This window comes from Siphateles boraxobius, unplaced genomic scaffold (assembly GCF_051911475.1).
Source record: "Siphateles boraxobius isolate OS27281-9 unplaced genomic scaffold, OSU_SipBor_1 7, whole genome shotgun sequence".
NCBI lineage: Eukaryota > Metazoa > Chordata > Actinopteri > Cypriniformes > Leuciscidae > Siphateles > Siphateles boraxobius.
Window position 1 is genome coordinate 21,991,499 of NW_027509197.1, and position 21,002 is coordinate 22,012,500.

At 38.1% G+C, this 21,002-nt stretch overlaps 1 protein-coding gene across 10 annotated transcripts in view; it reads right to left on the reverse strand.

The window, feature by feature from the left end:
- The window catches only part of stxbp5l (syntaxin binding protein 5L), a 196,220-nt gene that overhangs the window by 38,694 nt on the left and 136,524 nt on the right, over window positions 1-21,002 (reverse strand). For 4 of the 10 annotated variants that reach the window (XM_077216034.1, XM_077216032.1, XM_077216029.1 and 1 more), the window contains exons 10-18: window positions 19,837-19,994; window positions 16,612-16,684; window positions 14,911-15,058; window positions 14,741-14,808; window positions 12,840-12,880; window positions 9,202-9,419; window positions 8,713-8,879; window positions 8,409-8,534; window positions 5,060-5,211 (exon numbers count right to left, since the gene is read on the reverse strand). In XM_077216034.1, the coding sequence (XP_077072149.1) occupies window positions 5,060-5,211; window positions 8,409-8,534; window positions 8,713-8,879; window positions 9,202-9,419; window positions 12,840-12,880; window positions 14,741-14,808; window positions 14,911-15,058; window positions 16,612-16,684; window positions 19,837-19,994 (1,151 nt within the window). Of the gene's footprint in view, window positions 1-1,899; window positions 1,969-5,059; window positions 5,212-8,408; window positions 8,535-8,712; window positions 8,880-9,201; window positions 9,420-12,839; window positions 12,881-14,740; window positions 14,809-14,910; window positions 15,059-16,611; window positions 16,685-19,836; window positions 19,995-21,002 lie in introns of all 10 variants that reach the window. The other 6 variants (XM_077216031.1, XM_077216027.1, XM_077216025.1 and 3 more) reach the window with 3 other exon arrangements.

The window sequence follows — 21,002 nt, forward strand, 5'->3', positions numbered from 1 at the left end:
AGTCGTGGGAGGCAACAGATCTATCTGTGCGTCCTCGAACTGGTCCCAAATCAGCTGGACCGACTGGGGATGGAGTCGCCATTCTCCAGGGAGTGGCTGAAACCGTGAGAGCTCGTCGGCTGCACAGTTCAGCGCTCCAGGAATGAAAATGGCTCGAAGCGACCTCAGATGCTTCTGACGAGTTGTGACATACGGTGGGAGCGTAGACCACCTTGATGGTTGATGTACGCTAAAGTGGCGGTATTGTCTGAATGGACTAGTACGTGTTGACCCCTGAGCAACGCCCGGAAGCGGTGCAGGGCAAGGCGTCCTGCCAACAACTCGAGGCAATTGACATGCCATAGCCGCTGGGGTCCTGTCCAGGAGCCCGCAGCAGCATGTCCATTGCACATGGCGCCCCAGCCCGTGGTGGAGGCATCTGTTGAGACGACAACATGCCGGGAAGCTCGTTCCAGGGGGACACCCGCCCTGAGGAAACTGAGGTTCGACCACGGGGTGAAGAACTAACGGCAGGTCGGAGTAACTGGTACTCGGAGCGTGCCGTGTTGCCATGCCCACCTCGGGACTCGGTCGCGAAGCCAAAGCTGAAGCGGTCTCATATGAAGCAATCCGAGCAGCGTGACCGCGGCTGCAGATGCCATATGCCCCAGGAGCCTCTGAAAGAGTTTCAGTGGAACCGCACTCCTGCCCTCGAATTGTCTCAGGCAAGTCAGCAGTGACTGCGCGCGCTCGCTCGTAAGCTGCGCGGACATGGCGACCGAGTCGATGTCCATACCAAGAAAAGAGATCCTCTGCACGGGGCAAAGTTTGCTCTTCTCCCAGTTGACCCGAAGGCCCAGACGAGCTAGGTGCCGAAGCACTAAAGCTCTTTTAGTGAGAGAAAACTCAAGTGTTGAAGCACCCTGGGTGAAACGCACCGACTGGCAGACCACTGCAACAGATCAGCAGGAAGAAGGCTCTAGCCGTAGATCGCCGTCATACCAACACTCAAGGTACTCGTTTGTGAAGCTGACAATTCAGAGATGGCTTGTGGAGAGAAGAATACATTGGCTCCTCAGCGAAAACATATCTGCATGTTGCCGGCTTCCTCCTTTTATACCCACGAGGTGGGGCGGAGTTACGCCATGCAAATTCCGCAGACCCATGGCATTTCTTTGCCATTGGCTCGTTTTGTAATACTCGAAGTTGATAGGCTTTCTAAGCGAAACCCCATTCGTCGTCATCCGATGTAACTCGGAGTGACAACGAAAGGGAACTAAAGTTCTTCTGGAAAGTAGACGCTTAACAGATCTCAATGTCTTAAAAGATTGAATAATGAAATATTATGGTCATATAGAGGAATGCAGTGAAAGCCTCATTTTCGCAAACGTGATAATTCCATCAGCAGTCTGTTTTTGTATACCAAATGTTTGGGACAATCTGATAATATGTCAGATAAAAAAAAAAAAAATTATACTATATACTTTAAATTCAAAGGTCCCTTCCAAGGTTTTTTTAAAAGCTTCTCTATTTTAAAAATTTTGACTTAAATTAGTAGAATTAGTTGACTTTAGTATGAGTATGAAATTTGTTGTTAAAAATTCACGCACAAATTTTGATTAAATAGAAATGATTCAATGGTTCATTACACAAACCTTTGGCGCAAATCAATAAAACACTTAGCAAGGAGACAATCAAAGATTGAAGATTTCAATGTATGCAAATTCAGGATATGTTATGATATTCTGTAACAATTCATATAATAATATATTGCACTGAATTAAATGCAGAACAGTAATTCTACCTTTGGTAATCTTCATCGAAACAACACATTTTTTATAAATGACATCCCATTGTCTGTGCTTTGTCTCCTTGCTGTTGTGACGCCCCCGCCGGCGCTTCAATGGAGACGTGACTTACTCTGATAGGAAGTACGGATCCGTTTCTTTGAATCGGAATAAAAGTTAGACAGGCCGCGCATGCAAAAGTCTGCAACAGCGCCCCATGCCCCAGCACCGCCACCCACGAGAGGAGAGATGGAGCGAGGGAGGAAAAGAGGAGGAGAGAAGAACAAAACAGGCTCAGAGTGACAAAACGTGTGTGACCACAATCTGAGCAAGACCCAGTGTATCGAGGGAGAGAATGAAGGCATAAACCTTGGACAATTGAGCCTAACCTTTTGTATTTTCTTTCTTTCAAAAAAACAAAAAAAAATTAAGGCAAAAAAACAACAACCAAAAAAAAAAACAGCTAAACAGAAGGAAACAGCTTTTGGGGATTAATAGCCACCTGAACTGTAGCAATGAAATTGCTCAAACATACAAACCAATAAAAATAACATATGAACAAATAAAAATGTCTCCTCTCTCAAATGTAGCAATGATATTGCACAAACAAACAAACCAACAAAAATAACATATGAACAAATAAAAATGTCTCCTCTCATCTGTCTATCTAAAAGTGTATGTGTGCAGGTGTGAATTAATTTAGCAGACAGATTCCGTCTAAAATGAGTGTGAGTATCTGACAGCAGGCGGATCACCTGAGCTACACTGTCTTCACTCCTTCACAACATTGCTTTTGTTGAATAGAAGGTAACCAACCATTTCAATTTTTACAGAGAGAACTGCGGCATCACTGATAAAGTGGGGTCCAAAAGTCTGAGACCTGACTGAAATTCTGGGATTCAAAATTTATTTTAAACCTGGAGATAAACAGAAAATATTGTTTTGTGATAAACCATGAATCAGAAATATATAAGACTTCACTATCAAATAAGCATATTTGTAACCATTTCTCAATCGGGCATGAATGTATTCACTAGAAACCAAATCAGCATTTTGGAATGATTTCTGAAGGACCATATGACACTGAAGACTGGAGTAATGGCCTTGAAATTATGTTTGCCATCACAGGAATAAATTATATTTTAAATATATATTAAAATAGAAGTTATTTTAAATTGTAATATTATTTCACAACTTTACTCTTTTACTGTAGCCTGGCAAGCCAGACCCACATCAAGATGTTAGGTCTGGGAACTCACCATTGGCATACCTCAATCTGAGGGGCGGGATTAACGGTTCTTTCAAATTCCCTCTACACACAATAGGATAGCGCTACAACCAACCAGAGCAACGAACGGTTGTGGCTGGGTGAGTCCCATGTTTTCCCAGCAGCGGAGCTAGTTTATATAGTAAACGTTTGCTGTATCCAGTCGGCAAAACTCTGAACACATCTTCCTTTTTTAAGAATGACTTAAGTGCCGTTCTTTGTTCTTTTCTCAAAGAAAAGCTTAACTCCAAGTCCTCCAGAGTCGCGGCCAAAGCCGGTTCGAAAGACCGCTGTTCGCCAGCAGCAGCGGTCATCTTCTTTGTTTTCAAGCAGCAGGGAATTCACGCGGAACCATCACAACTGCCGCAAAAATACATTTTGCTGCCGCTAGGGTCCGTCTAGGTTTCTAGGCTACTTTTACTGTAGTTTTGATCAAATAAATAAGAATATTTTTTTAAATAAGATACTTTTCAAAGACTCGTGAATGGTAGTGTATATAAAAGTACTATTAATACACAAGAGTAATATTAAGTTTTAATGAGAGAAAATGACTGAGTGTAGTCCATTTGTTATACTGACAACATCATTTGCAATAGGGTTATTCACACTGCGCTTAACCCCGGGTTATCGTCGTTCTAAACACCGCTTTTTACCACGGGTTATGAAACCTTGGTATGGAGCAGAGTTAGCACTGCTTTTAGGGTGTTAACTCCGCATTGCGGTGACATACTTGTACAGTGTAAAACGATGCAGTGTTAGAATGTTACAATGTTACAATGTTTTGGCAGTCACGGAAAAACTGCTCAATGTATATATACATAATTTCTGCGTTAGATAGGATAAACATGTCAAACGGGGATGGAAAACGTGACAATTGGAGTGAAGAAGAGACCATTTAATGCTTACCTTTATAAAAATTCATTCTTGATATTACAGTCAGCAATGTGTAATATGAGGACATGCAATGCTAGAGCCTTTGTGAAAATAGGTCACATGCTGCATTTGTCCAGTCAGTGATACCTTAAATATGCAAATAAGGACTTTAACAGTGTGAAACGTAAATAAAGATAACCCAGGATTCCCTTTACCCGGGGTATAGAATGACCCAGGGTGACCTATTTCAAGTGTGAAAAGCCCTAATGAAAAACTGCATTGAAATTTTCAACATTTGACTTAGTCTCAGACATTTGGATTCCACCATAAACGAAAAGAAAGACTAAAGAACATAATCAATGTTAGAATGAAAACAGAGGGGGATTTCTGGCCCTTCAGATCTTCAGATAGGAATACACACTGGCCATAGTGTGTGGGTGAGCGTTAAGACGTTCTTTGTCTTTTTCGAGAGCTTACATAAGGTACAGATAAAAATCATTCTTCGACCGCACCAAACGACCTTTCTGCCCACCTCTGCATCTCCATGTCGGCTCAAAGCCTCTCGGTTTCTAAAGATACGGCTGCCTGAACAAGAGGAGGGAGAGTGACCTCTTTGAAGTGAAGAGCCAGTATGGCCGCTTCCCCACAGCTTCCTTTTGATGAAGCTCTATGAAAACAGATCTTCATCTCCAGCTTTCACTTATGACATCTTTCTCTGGATGGTACGTGTGAGGGTGAGTGTGTATGTGCGTGAGCAGTCGAGGTAGGAGGATAGAGGAGGGCAGGTGGAGCGAGATCTGTGCTGGATTAGCAACAGCGAGTCCGTATGGCAGGTTACGCTGTGTTCTCTGTTAGGTGTCGTGCTCAGGCAAAGACCAACAGCAACAGAGACACAACAGACGACATGCAGAGAAGGCAACCATGAATGCAGTCTGTTCCATGCAGTTAAAGAGAGGGACTGTATGTTTGTGTGTGAGACAGACTATTTTCAGCCAAGGACAGAAGTTTGATTTGTAAAGTTTGTTTTTGATGGCTGAAATGCTGAGCATGTTTGCAGATGCATGCCAGTGACGTGTGTTCACAGCTGGTATTACAGAGAAACACAATGTATTTGAACATTTGCGGGCATCTGAGACACATTGTGCATGTGTACCTGATGTGGACTGCCGGTTTTTGCGAGGAGAGCGTGTTAATCGCTGGAAAGGGTCTGCGGATCCGTACAGCTCCAGGGTGTTCATACACAGCAGAATGGTTTTCTGCAGGTAGTCCACAACTGCCAAACCATTGCAGTTACCTACAGCCAACCTATACAAAAACACACACTCACTGATCATACACAACTATGTTTCTTAGTAAAAGTGTCAGTTATACAAAAGCCTATTATAAAGTCAAGTTCAATCATGACTAACAATACTTTTGCTATTGCAGTCATAATTAAATATAATACAATTACTGAATGTAACATTATGTCCAGTTTAACGCATCCTTTGAGTCAGCTGCGATACTCGCTGTGAAATGGGCTGAGTCCGCAATATGGCTGTGTGCATTGGGTTGATAAAAACTGCTAAAATGTTGGATTTCGTTAGAGCAGTTCGTTTAGTACGAGGCTGAATCCAGCTACTTATTTGTTTGAAGCGTGAGCCTATAATTCTATTCATAAGATACTCTTTCTCTCGCTCTCCCACTATGTATATATATATATTATATGTCACAATTATTAATATAGGACTACTATGTATAACAAGCAGAATAATTGGAACAAAAAAAGAAAAACAAAATGGTATAAAAGATTAGAAAGTATGACGTTTGGGGTGTCAGTCAAGTCCGGAGCAAGGTGCACCCGAAGTAATGCGTTACTGACACCAGCAGCCATATCACCCTGTAGCCCAAGACTGGTTGCCCACTGAAGCTAAACAGGGTTGAGCGGGGTTAGTACCTGGATGGGAGACTCATGGAAAAACCAGGTTCCTGCTGGAAAAGGTGTTAGTGAGGCCAGCAGGGTGCACTCACCCTGTGTCTGGTCTGTGTGGGTCCTAACGCCCCAGTATAGCGACGGGGACACTAAACTGTCAAAGAGCACCGTCCTTCGGATGAGACGTAAAACCAAGGTCCTGACTCTCTGTGGTCACAAAGAATGTCTTTCGAAAGAGTAAGGGTGTAACCCCCGCATCCTGGCCAAATTTGCCCAGTGGCCTCTGTCCATCATGGCATCCTAATCATCCCTATATACTCATTGGCTTCATCACTCTGTCTCCTCTCCACCAATAAGCTGCTGTGTGGTGGGCATTCTGGTGTAATATAGCTGCTGCACATTGGTGGTGGTTGAGGAGATTCCCCCTTCTATGTAAAAGCGTTTTGAGTGCAGAGAAAAGCGCTATATACATGTAATGAATTATTATTATTATGGCAACTACGTCTCTACAGTAAATAACTTTCGAGTGATTTGTTACAAAAGTGCGCATCAAATATGCTAAACACGGAAGCTCGAACGTGTGTGTGTGAGACGCACTAGCAAAGACCTAATTGGTTCTCGCGTGTCATATGCACTTTTGAGCTTCTTTTCCTTTGGGGGTTGGTAAACCCACTTGAAGCTGCATACCGCCACCTACTGCAATACATCCACGTGACAGCTGATGTAAAATAAAGGATCGGGCTTAGGGGAAAAAAGGAGTCACTCGCCCCCGATACCGATCCTTGAGATCGGCTCGGGACATCCCTAGAATATACAAAAATTCTGTTCAAAATTATATTATATATCAAAGTTAATTCAGTATAAATTCTGGATATATTAAAAATCTAAATATACTAACTAAAAAGAACTGTTCAAAAGTTTGGGGTCAGTACGATTTGTTTTTCTCAAAAGAAATCAAAATTAATATTTCTTTAAGCAAGAAATAACAAAATTAATCAGAAGACATTTATATTGTTATAAATAATTATATTTCAAATAAATGCTGATGTTTTGAATTTTCTTTTAATCAAACAATCTTGAAAAAAATAAAAAATGCATTAAAACTTTAAAATATATCAAAATCGAAAGTTATTTAACGGTTAACATTTATTTAGTTATATAAATTGTAATAATTTTTCACAGTTATTTTTTTCCATAGATTTTCACTGTATTTCACTACAATATTAGAACCCTACATTTGTATTAATAAATAAATAAAACTCTTTTATTTTTGTCTAGAATGCTAAACAACATGTTCTACAAGGGGTATATGGAACTTTATAAGATCAGTTACAAGAGATTGATTATAAAATGTTCCATCAATCACTGGCAAAACACAAATCCCTGGGCCCAGTGATGAACAAAGAAGCCTCAAGACACACAAAAAAACTTAGTCTGAATGACACTGTGTGTGCAGTGACATTTAGGCTGCGTTTACACTAGTGCGTTTTCGTTTTAAAACGCATACCTTTTACTAAGGTTACGCCTTGCATCCATACTACTCCGGAGTTTTCAACTCTCGAAAACCGAGACTGTTATAAACTCTGCAGAGCCCATTTTAGTTTGAGAACTCCAGGGTTGCATTTCCGTGTAGACAGACCAAAACGGAGACTTTTGAAAACGAAGGCGTGGATGCCCACATTGGGTCTTCTGGGTCATTGCATCTCTTTCTCTCATTCATCAAGCCCCTATCATATGACCATTACACTAACGGAAGACAACAACGACTGTGTAAACAATAACATGGAGACGGAACTGCAAGCTTTGGTGACTTTGTAGTCCTTTTTAGCAGCCATTGTGCAGTTAAACTCAGGATTTTATACTGCAGCTGCCTACATGCCCTACATCTCCAAATTTACACTTGTACACGCATGGCCAGTGTGCATGAACGGTCATGTGACATGCTTTTTCTGTCATGTAGCGTGGACAGAAATCTTTTCTGAAACTCAGTGGAAACACCAGTACGGACAAGGATCATTTAAAATTTAAAAAAGCCATGTTAAAACGAAAACACACTAGTGTAGACACAGCTTAAATCTGCTGGACTGAATTCAAAGCCTTTCTGTCCATTGTAGCCAAACATCACCATGAAAACCTTTGCTCTTAATTAAGGTTGCACATGGTTGCGACTGAATCAAAACAGGATGACAAAAAGTGAAATATTCAAAAGGAGGCCAAATTACAACTACAAGTTTTACCACTTTAATCAAAAACATCAAACACCCCATGAGCTGGGATATTAACATCTGGACACATGAGGCTGGAGTGTGCAGTGATAACAAATCAATTACATTAAACATGGTAGGACTAATATGAGTCAGAGAAGACTCATATACCACACAATAATGTTTGATTAACATACTCATATGTCATGGTACATCAGTCCAAACAGGTAAAAAAAAAATTGGTATTACCACTGTATATTTTAATGCTAATTCTATGGTATTTATTTGCAAGGAACAGTAGAAGACAGAATATTAAATTAGAGGAAAAAGTAAAGATTCTATTGGGTGAATAAAATTGATAATACAAAAGAGGAGGATTCACTTACAGTCCATAGGCAGAGTTTAAATCCAGGCTGGTGATTTGTTGTGGTGGCTCGCCATCAATCCATAAAAACTGAACCACCAGCTCCGCCTGGTATCCAGGAGGCGTTCGGATCATACGGTCTTTAACCCTGAGAGGCAAGTATTCAAATTTTGTTTAATGTGGAATCTAATTTGATTGTTAAACTTTCATTAAACCTAATATGTTCTATATTGAATTGTCTAGTAAGTAAGTAAGCTAACAATGTCCCTTCAAGTCCTACATACAGTAGAAAAACATCAAACATTGTGATTTTTGTGTAGTCTAACTTGAGGCAAGTGATGCTGTCCCGCGTGCTGTCCGGCGTGTTGCTGCGGGGACTGGGGGGTTGTGGTTGGGGTGAGAGACCGCTGGGGTCTGAATAACATGGAGTGTTCTCTGTGTCCGACGGAGAGATGACGTCCTCCATCTCACACTGCAGCCGCACCTCTAAGGACTTCAATGGAGTATTCACACACAATATAAAGTTAATTCATCAAATCCATAGTATACATTTAAAAAAGAAGATATTTTGAAGAATATTTTAACTGATTTTGTCCATTCAATAAAAGTCAATTGGGTCCAAAGTTGTTTTGGACCCAATTGGCTTTAATTGTTTGGACAAAATCAATTGAGATATTCTTTAAAATATATTATTCTGTATACAGAAAGACAATACAGAAAGGTTTGAAACAGCATGAGGGTGAGTAAATATTGGCAAAATACTTTTTTTTTGGGTGAACTATCCCTTTAAAAGAACAGAAGTTTTCCCAACTCACCGTGATGGTGGTGTTGGCGTCATGTTTGCTGAAGCTGTACAGGATGACGTGGGCACTGATGCCGACTACACAAAAGATACGGCTCTGTGGGCACCAGCTGATCATCTGAACGGCGTAGGGGTCTTCCTCAACAAGGTCGCCGCTGCGTCCCATGTCTCCACTCTTAGGATTCTCAAATACCTTTGATGTCTTGAGCTTATACAACATCTGCAGTGTGACTGACAGAGATGGAGGTTATCACCTCATCACATCGTATTTCATAATGAATGTGATGCACAGGATGTTAAAACGGAAACAATGCTTTAAATGAAAATATTCTGTGTTTAGTCCAAGTTACGCTTAATTGACAGCACCTAATGGTGGCATGATTACCACAAAGAATAGTGTCTCTACTTTTAAAGGGGAAAAAAAAGGTTTAAATCAAGACATTTAAGGCACATTTATACCATGGATGATAACTGTAATGATAACTATAATTATAATTAATATAAAAGAATATAGAAGTGCACACCACACTTAAACAATAACAACACAGAGGAACAATATCTTTGGAATCACATTCAGAGTATTTTTTTTCAGCTGATGACGCAGCCAATCAGACCTTGTGCATTTAAAGCAGAAGACAACACATCCGCAGCACGCACTTATAATAAACAGAACGTTATTGTTCATTGGTGTGGATACTAATATAGTTATTTTTATAATTGTTTTTATAGACTGAACAAAATTATAAACGCAACACTTTTGTTTTTACCCCCATTTTTCATGAGCTGAACTCAAAGATCTAAGACTTTTTCTATGTACACAAAAGGACTATTTCTCTCAAATATTGTTCACAAATCTGTCTAAAACGGTGTTAGTGAGCACTTCTCCTTTACCGAGACAATCTATCCACCTCACAGGTGTGGCATATCAAGATGCTGCTTATACAGCATGATTATTGCACAGGTGTGCCTTAGGCTGGCCACAATAAAAGGACACTCTAAAATGTGCAGTTTTACTGTATTGGGTGGGGGGTCCGAAAACCAGTCTGTATCTGGTGTGACAACCATTTGTCTCACGCAGTGAAACACATCTCCTTCGCATAGAGTTGATCAGGTTGTTGATTGTGGCCTGTGGAATGTTGGTCCACTCCTCTTCAATGGCTGTGCAAAGTTGCTGGATATTGGCAGGACCTGGAACACGCTGTCATATACGCCGATCCAGAGCATCCCAAACATGCTCAATTGGTGACATGTCCGGTGAGTATGAGCATGCAGATGAGCTTCCCTGAGACGGTTTCTGACAAGTGTGTGCTGAAGTTCTTTGGTTATGCAAATCGATTGTTGCAGCAGCTGTCCGGGTGGCTGGTCTCTAGGGTTGGGTATCGGTTGGATATTATCCGATACCAGTACCTACTCTGTATTTTTTTAACGGTTCCGGTGCTTAAACAGTTCTTGAAAAGGTACTTAAGAAAACGAAACCGCACACACTTTGTCAAAAAATAATACCATTTTATTTACAGGGCCCAACTGGACACAATAATAACTTAAATCTTTAAACAATTTAAATACAAGTAACATATGGTAATAATAAATAAACCAATATAAAATAAAAATCCACAATTACATAATATCAAATAAAACAATATTGTATCAAACAATGTAATAATACTGGAGATTAATAGAGATTACAACCAGGGTAATATAATCTTGACATGGCTCCAGGTTCCCATGTTTTGTCTGCTTGAAGCAGTCATGTAAGTTATCTGGTCATTGTAGTTATGGCAGCGCTTAGCTTGGCGAGTCTGGTATTTCGTTCCCACTGCGTCTTAGCTACGCAGTGTTGAGTAAACCTATGAAAGAGAACGTAACCTGTGTTCTCTGAATAGGGAACGAGACGCTGCATTCACTGCCAAGCTCCTCGCGCTGCCGACAAGCTTCCTTTTTCGGCAGAGAAATCTGAGGAGCAGATGATGCACGTGCTAATATAATATGAGAGAGCGTCGAGGCGGCGCCCGCGCCATCAGCCAATGGATTGGCATGATTCTATATGGGCTTCAGACAATCGGCACACCCAGAGGGCGTTCTGACCCGTAATTTTATACGTGAAATGCAGCCAAACCTTGGAGCGTTTTGTCTTTGGCATCTTCATTAATCCCCTCGCTATCAGCAGACGTTCCGGGAGTTTCCCGCCTATTGATAACGGCTCCCTGCCTGCAGATGAGTTAAAATGTCCCAGAATCTAGAGAGAGCGAGCGAGCGAGCGAGCAAGAGCGCGCATGCGAGACAGAACAGACTGTGCTCCAAACCATATAGTGCGCACACGGCGGAGAGGGAGAGAGCGAGAAACCTTGCATGTGTGCGCCTCATGACACAGAGAGTCAGGCACCGAAATCGGGCACCGAAATTTTCGTTCTTATTCGGTCTGGTTACTACCGTTTACGTCGCAACCGGTTCCCTATTGCACCGCGTTTCGGTACCCAACCCTACTGGTCTTAGACGATCTTGGAGGTGAAGATGCTGGATGTGAAGGTCCTGGGCTGGTTTGCGGTTGTGAGGCCGGTTGGAAGTACTGCCAAATTCTCTGAAACGCCTTTGGAGACGGCTTATGGTAGAGAAATTAACATTCTATTCACAGACAACAGCTCTGGTGGACATTCCAACAGTCAGCATGCCAATTGCACGCTCCCTCAAAACTTGCAACATCTGGGGCATTGTGCTGTGTGATAAAACTGCACATTTTAGAGTGGCCTTTTATTGTGGCCAGCCTGTGGCACACCTGTGCAATAATCATGCTGTCTAATCAGCATCGTGATATGCCACACCTGTGAGGTGCATAGATTATCTCAGCAAAGGAGAAGTGCTCACTAACACAGATTTAGACAGATTTGTGAACAATATTTGAGATATATAGTCCTTTTGTGTACATAGAAAAAGTCTTAGATCTTTGAGTTCAGCTCATGAAATATGGGGGCAAAAACAAAAGTGTTGTTCAGTGTAGTTATCATTCTTGGTGTGAACAGGCCTTAACAAAGGAAGTGAATGGGGTCAATCTGTTAACAATAAAATAAGCACATTTTTAACAGTATAGCCACAAGACTTAAAGTATTAAAAAATTACACATTCAACTTGTCTGTGTAAAATTATATCCAGCTTTGTTGCCTTGCAATAGAACACCACCCTCAAACCTTAGATTGACTGTAACATTATGATTTAAAAAGCTTTATGGCTTAAATAGCAGACTAAAGTTAACACAATCATTAATGAAAGTTCTTTTATACAATTATAAACGTATTATTTCTGTACAAATCCTCCAAAATTGTCCTTAATTGTGCGTCACTGTAACCACAATATATATTTTTTAATAGTAAACAAGGGATGATCAAGGGATAATGTGGTAATCAACATAATGCCAAAAATGCTGTCTAATGAGCTTAACTTATATTGAACCTGGAATATTATTTTAAGTAACGGCCATGGTTGTGAAACCATCACATAAAGGTGTGGTATTTGGATGTCCATTTTGGTCATATTGGGTCTGAATTGTAAAGAATGAAATGAAAAATGAGGAATCATATGGCAGAGGTAAGAAAGCGTGAGATGGAACAGCATGAGGCTGAAGGGGGGGAACAAGCTCTTCAAAGCGAAGACACTTACTCGCTGTGGCATCCCAAAATTTTATCGATCCGTCTGCATGTCTGTGGGGGACAGCAAAGAGGAAGGACAAAGAGTGATCGTATGAGCAAATGAGTATATGTGTTAAACCACTTAAGAGGAAGCAGGCAATGACAGCTATGGAAACAGGAGGAAAAAAGAGGCAGAGAGAACAACAGGCAGGGTCAATAGCACTATTGAATTAAAGCAGAGAAGCGCGATACATTTACCAATGAGAGCTAAGCAGGAGGGCACATTTATTACATCACTGACTTCAAGTGAAAACAAACGCAATCAATGCATGCTTCAGAACAAAAACAAAATCAATCCAGAGTTTTCAAGCAAATAAAAATTCTATAAATGACCTCCATGTGTGGGTAGAAAGTTTCACTTTTTGAGACAGGGGTGTCAAACTATTTTGAAGAGTCACCTCGTGTGGGCCGATTTGTTCAGTTGTTATACCTGCACAACAAACCTTCTGAAACTACTAAAGATAAAGATTATGCTTTAAAAAAAAAAGTTAGCTGGGGAGCACATAGATTTTATTATACTTTCATTAAGAAGACTTTAGATTACATAAACATATGAAATCATAACATCAGTTGACGTGGTGGAAATGATACTGATATTCATGACAAAAAAATCCTCTTGTGACAACTACTGAGAGTGTGAACAGTGAGTTTTCAGAGATTATTTTCTAAAAGTCCACAGAGTCAAAGGTGCCAATATTTGAAGAAACACCCTTTATTAATGCACTATATCTAAAATCATTTAGTGGAGACTTGGAAGCAAGTGTGACATTCAGTTTTTTTCCCCCAATATGTTTCCTTCTACCTGTCAATACTGCTGTGAGCGACAATGTGACACACACACACAAAAGGGAGAACATGCTCTGGGACAGTTTTTAGTATGAAGTTTGAGATAAAAAAAATGTATAAAAAAACACAAATTTGATGTTACTGTAGATATACACATTAATAGACATGGCACTACAAATGGCAATTTATGTTTTCAATAAAATACCTTAATCACCTATTGAGTAATAAAAATGCCCTCTCCAAGTCACTTTTAAAACATTTAAAATCCCTTAGTCCTCACCATCTCCGAAAAGCCAAGCAAAGCTAATGTTGATTCTTGTTTTATTACGAGCTCTGTCACATTCTCTTTTGACAGCAGACTCTCCTCTTTTTTTTAAATGGGTGATTTCCCAGAGGTTTGAGATATAGCATGCTCCATGTCAACCATGGAACAACTTTTCACTATTCACTAATATTACGGGACACGAACGGGTGAGTAATGAGACATGTCAAATTGTAGATTTTTGCACAGATCGAGTTTTAACAACTCAAAACATTTTTGTTTTGTCAAAGACTAAATAATTACGGTTTCCAATAATTTTATGCAACAATATTTCAAAAGTAGCACATGAAGCATACTGCTCAAATAGCTTCAGAATGTGTAGCTGTAATGCTAAAACTGACATTTGTCATATCAATTTGCAATATACACAACAGTTCAAAAGTTGGAGGGCAAAAAGGAGATTGAAGAATTTTTTATTAGCACAAATATATAAAATTGATCAAAAATGGAAGTAAGGATTTTTACATTGTTGTAAAAAATTTAAATATTTCAAATTAATGCTATTCTTTTGAACTTTCTATTCATCGCACAATCCTGAAAACATGTCTTTGATCAAAAGAATGCCACCTAGGTGAGCTAAAGAGACTTCTTTCAAAAACATTTTACTGACCCCAAACTTAAACTGTAGTTTATTCTAAGGAGTAAGCATGAAATAATCAATAAAATAGTACTTAATATGATACAAGATACTGACATGTAGCCTTGTTTCTGAGCGTTCAGCCACAGATGCATGTTGAAAACAAAGCACACACAAATTCACTTACCCTGTAACGATAATCTCTGGATACGTCTGCGAACCGACCGTCCATGTGCCACCACTGACCGGCCACTCCTGAAAACAAAAACAATTAAAAAAGTAAAAATAGATGATGTTACATTGGAAATTGAGAAACTCCAAAAAAACTTTGTAAATTAGTTTAGAACATTGACAAACCTTGTGACTGTAGCCCGTCTTTTTGTGTTTGGCTCCTATGGAGTAAAGCACGGGTATGATGTCGGGGGGACAGTCGGCAAAGTAAGCAGTGCACGTGACTGGAGACTCATGGACGTCCATGGGGTATGGGTTCTCAAAGATAGGAAAACTAAAGGAGAGAGAGATTTATAAATGAAAAACAGGTATTTATTAAACAGAAGATTTCTCTGAAATCTGATTGGAAGAGTCACATTAAAAAGTTCATAAAATAGCCTATATCTATACACACATCTGTGACCGCACATTAACTGACTGACTTCTGTATTAATGTGCATTACGTTGCTACAGGCATGCATAAACAGAATACATCAGGGTCTCCAACCTTAAGTGACAGCTACCTGAAGGGGATAAAATTATCTGCAGGGCTACAAATTTGAAATACTTAAGAATGAGTGTTATCATGATAAAAGAAACAGAGGCTATTTATAGAAAGTGCCCCGTGGGCGACTCTATGTGGGCTACCAGGTACTGACTCCCACGGGTACTATATTGATGCCACTGAAGTACATTTATGCAACTGAACTATATTACTCAAAAAAGAATTAAAAATTAGGAATATATTATTATTATTATGATATTGTAAGTATTATTAATACATGTAAGTGTTAATGTATTTTATCACGTTGCTATTGCTGATATAAAAGTAATAAGATCAAGGTTGTGTGTGATTTTACCCCATTTTTCAATGTACCTGCGGTCTTGAGTGGCTTATTGCTTTTACTATGTAATATAACCTTATTTAACTACATTTTAAGTAAAGTACACTTTAAAGTTCAAGTTTAAAGTTGGCATGAAATGGAAGTTTTCTTCTCTATTGTGATGTATAGCCAAGATGGGTTCTCGAAAAAGAATAAATGTAGGGCAGAAATTTTGTTAAACATGAATTGATTGGATCATTGGATCCTTGTGGTTTACTATTGCTATGATGAGTGACAGGTAGTCCTGCCCTCACGCCAGTAAATACGTCATAAGAGAAGAGATGTTGCTGCAAGAGAGATGGGAAGTTAGTTTGATTAAAGATTACAAGGGCACATTATTATTATTTTTAAATAATGATTTATAATAAATGCGGCAAATAAGTATTTATATATATATATATTTAAAAAAATATATATACTGAAAATAAATAAATGTATGTATATATATATGTATATATATATATATATATATATATATATATATATATATTTTTTTTTTTATATTTATTATTATTTATTTATTTTCAGTATATATTTTTTTTAAATATATATATATATAAATACTGGAAGTATATATATATATATATATAAATACTATATATATAAGAACTGTGAATATTGATATTTATGGTTACTTTAATGAAATATATGGATGACTGTCTGATTTTGAGTGTCAGGCTGACCTTGGCTCTTGTTCTTAATAATGACTAATTTGATGGATGTTTATTATTGACAACTCCATGGCATTTACCCGTGACAGATAAACACACACTCATACAAACTCCTTTTTCACAAATCATCTTTAAAATAACACAAACACAATATAAGGTGTTGAGCGATGTTCCCTTTGGTGGAAGTACTAGTGTTTGGTGGTGTTGGAGTACATCACATCGAGTTACATTATTCAGACACATGGCAGGAAGTGTGAGTATGATAGTGGAAAGAGAAAGATGAGATTGCTCACTTGCTCTGGGTTAAATCGACCACAACAAAATCTTTCTCCAGTAGAACCACCACCGCATACGGCTCCTGGACCTCTGTCAACACAAACACATCTCAACAAATCACCGTCTATGAATTCTAGACAATGACAGCACAAGAATAGATTCAATACTCTAGATTTGTGGATATAAGTTAATTCATAGGAGAAGTAATGTAGTACAACATTGTACCCAATTGACTTTCTTTGAATGGAAAAGACAAAAAACTGATATAAAAATATGTTTTAATTTTTTAATTAATTATATTATGAATATGTATGTTCCACAGAAGAAAGTCAGGTTTTCATTATAAATGACAGAATTTATTTTTTGGGGGTGAAATATCCCTGTAATATGATGATTCAACTTTAGGTAAAACATTTATAGTTTGATTATAGTTTGAAGTGTAACCTTTGTGGTGCTTTTAAAAACATTTTGTTTTTATTTGAGCATCCCCACCAGCCTGACCAATGGTATGAGATCTGTTTTTACGAGCAATGGTAGACGGGTTGAGTGTTCTAGAAACCTGTTTTAAAATCTATTATGTTTGCAATTTTATTTATTCTGGTGGTGTAGAAATTACACAGTTCAGCTTTAATCTTTGTGAGGGAAAAGTGGTGACAAGGTGACATCTTGAAACCAAGGGGACTAAGGCATTAATTATGTTGTGTATTTGTGTGTAACTATAAAGCTCTGGAGACACAGTGGAATCATATCCAATAATGATACATGATTCTCATGTTTTCTTTTATAAAAAACTGTAAAGGTCATGAAGATGTATAATGTACAATGTATGGTGTACAATGTGTGTTGATTAGAGTGAACGAACAAGCAGTAGCAGGGAGACAAGCAGGGAGAAAGGAAAATAAAAATGGATTGAATTGAAATCACTTCACATTTAGTGGATGCTTGCTGTTTCTTTTCTGTTGTATTATGGGTAACAAATTCTGTGCATGTGTAGAAGAGAGAAAAACTGATATAGCGACTCTGTCTTTCCCCTTGACTGAACAGAGCCAAAGATGTCACTCCTCAAACCACAAGAATCAATTCTTATGTAGCATTTCACCTTACTGATGTCAGATTTGCAAACAAGTCATTCTTTTAAGCTGGTTGTTTCTAAAGATAATATGGAATCGATTTACAATGCATTTACACTACTATGCAAAAGTGTCTCATACTTAACAAGAATAAAAAAATACAATAAAACAGAAATATTATTACAATTTAATAATATTGTCTATTTCAATATATTTTAAAATACATTTTTAAAATGTATTCCTGTAATCACAAAGCAGAAATGTCAGCAGTCATTACTCCAGTCTTGAGCGTCACATGATCCTTTAAAAATCCTTCTATTTAGATTTGGTGTTCAATAAACGTTTCTTATTATTTTTGTGAAAACCGTGATAATTGTTTTAGGATTATTTGATTAATATGATTAATTATCATTCATAAGAAAAGCATTTATTTGATAATTTGGTCCCACTTTATATTAAGTGGCTTTAAGTACTAGGTACTTACATTGAAATTAATTATTTTATACATTGGACTTACTTTGTACAGACATGTTTTTACTTTGTACTTATATTTTGAAAATACCTGCATGTAATTACAGCTGTAATTAAAGTATGTAATTACATTACCCAACCCTTAAACCTACCCATACCACCACACCTGACCCTAACCTTACCCGTATCACACCTCAATAGCAGCAAAAAGTGTTTAACAATACAGCCTGAACACAATAAGTACATTGTACTTATTTTTCGATGTAAGTACATATTACTTAAAGCCACTTAATATAAAGTGGGACCGATAATTTCATTGATTTATTGTAGAAATATTTTTATAAATATTTACGTCTTTATTGGCCCTTTTAATCAATTTAATGCTACCTTGCTAAATGAAAGTATTAATTTCTTGACTTTCAAAAAATTCTTACTGACCCCAAACTTTTAAACGCTAGTGTATAATGTTACAAAAGCTTTCCATTTCAGATTAATTATGTTCTTTTAAACTTTCTATTCATCAAATAATCCTGAAAACAAATTGAACCCAACTGTTTTCAACATAGGTTATAATCATAAATGTTTCTTGAGCAGCAAATCATCATATTAGAATGATTTCTGAGGGATCACGTGGCACTGAAGACTGGAGTAGTGATGCTGAAAAATCAGCTTTGCCATCACAGGAATAAATTACATTTTACAAAATATTCACATAGTAAACTGTGAATACAATTTTAAATTGTAATAATATTTCACAATATTACTGTTTTTACGATCAAGTAAATGCAGCCTTGGTAAGCAGAAGAGACTTCTTTCTGAAACATAAAAAAATCTTTACCAAACTAAAACTTTTGAACGTTAGTGTATTCATACACTAATAAAGATAGATATGAAATTCATAATGCAGTTAGAGCGGGAATGAAGGCTTTGTCAGGACAGCATTCTTGCAATGCACAAAAAAGAGCAATTACTCATTTTAAGATGAAGAGGCACTCTTTTGGTTTTCAACTGCGATAACTAATGTGATCACTCACAGAAGCAGACACCGCTGCTTTTTTATATAATTCATTTCCCATTATTGGTTCATTGGTCCATTGGGTCGGATTCAGAGTTCATTTTCAGTCGGACAGAGAACACCTCATTCAGGCGATCTCAAAGCGGTTGTTTTGGTACAGATCCGAGTGCGATTGCCAAGTTCATAGATGCATAAACAAACCGAACTAAAGAAAATGCATCAGGTTTAGAAACAAACGTTTCAAACGAGCCAGGTGTAAAAACGTTGTTTTCGTAGAAAAGGAAAAATAGTTAAGGTGATGACATCCAACTGGAACTAATGCACAAAATTAGATGAAATACAACTAAAACTTAATAATAGCTAAAACAGTAGAATTAATAGTATTTAAATAAATACATATTTCAAAATAAGAAAGATTTAAAAAGTAGAAGAACAGGAACTCTACTGTGTGATGATACAAACTAATGTGTGAATCAGACGTTTGAACTGATTTATTAGAAACAGTCAGAATGAATCAATTGATTCGCTTAAATTAATCTCCTCTCCACTCTCTTTTAACAACAATGATTAGGTCTACAATGAGACAAAGAACAAAAGCTTAAGTTTACTCAGTCCAATTAAATGTTCCACCAAGAACAAGACAACTGATATGGAAGACAGGAGACTGAAGCGCTCAGCATACTCACCGTTGAGATAGGGAGTGTCACAGAGCACCATGAAGTCCACAATTGGATAGTCCATCTCTAACACTGTGATGGCTTTGCCATGCATGATGGTTAAGGTGGGTCTCCGTCCTGCCTTATCATACGAAAGCCCTCCGGAAAAGACTACAAAGGCTTCACTACTGGAAGGCAGAAAAATTACAAAGTGTAAATGGAAAACCTAATATTGTCTGTCTGAAATTATTTCTTCATCATGTCAAGACCCATAGCTTCTATCTTATTGGAAGGTGACTTTCATGCCACACAAAACAACCTGGCTTTGACTTCGAAGGTCCTCTCAATACGTTGCATTGTTTCAATTTAAAGTCTTATTCACAACCCTGAAATAATCAGTCTCTATGCAAAAAAGGAAGAAACATAAGGGGGAAAACAACCTTACAGTCAAATTCATTTAAAATATCATTAAAACTGAGATGGCCACTTATGAACACTTCTTTGAACACAGCATAGGGACGGGGGGGAAAACAAACAATCAAAGATGGAAGTTTCTTCAAATTATGTTTTGCTGCTCATCTCCCGAGAAAAACATGCTTTATAAAAACAGGCAGTAAACTTGAATTGCTTTGTGACAAGATAAAACAGCAGTAATGGTTCTTGAGTGGCACATCTATCGCAAGCAGGATTCAATTAGTCCAAAACACTCAAGACTGCATTTTCCATAATTCATTAGCTGTATTTTGTGTTGCATTCCATTTTTCCTCAGAGGAGGGAAATTCCTGGTCCCCAGTAGGAACTTTTAACTGGAACACCCTCCTCAAGTCAAAGTTGAGACTGGGAAACTCTGGGGAACCACATCAACCCCGACTTCAGAATCCAATATGACTGCTTAGCACATCAACCATAGTGAAACAGTAGTAACATTGTTTTCAGACCTATGGAAGTAAAATAATGCCAAATGGTTTTGAAAAAAAAAAGCCTGTTGAATTACATTACTTGAAAAAAATAGGCATTTGTTTCAAAAACATTTGGCATTATTTTATCTGGCATTATCTACTGTCATTCCAGGCCCCGACAACATTCTTTCGAGGTAAATGGAATGAACCATTAGTCTCAGAGTGGAACCGTCAGGCCCCAGGCTGTCAGAGAGGGTCTAAACTATTGTAAAAAAAATTATATTTACAAACTTCTAA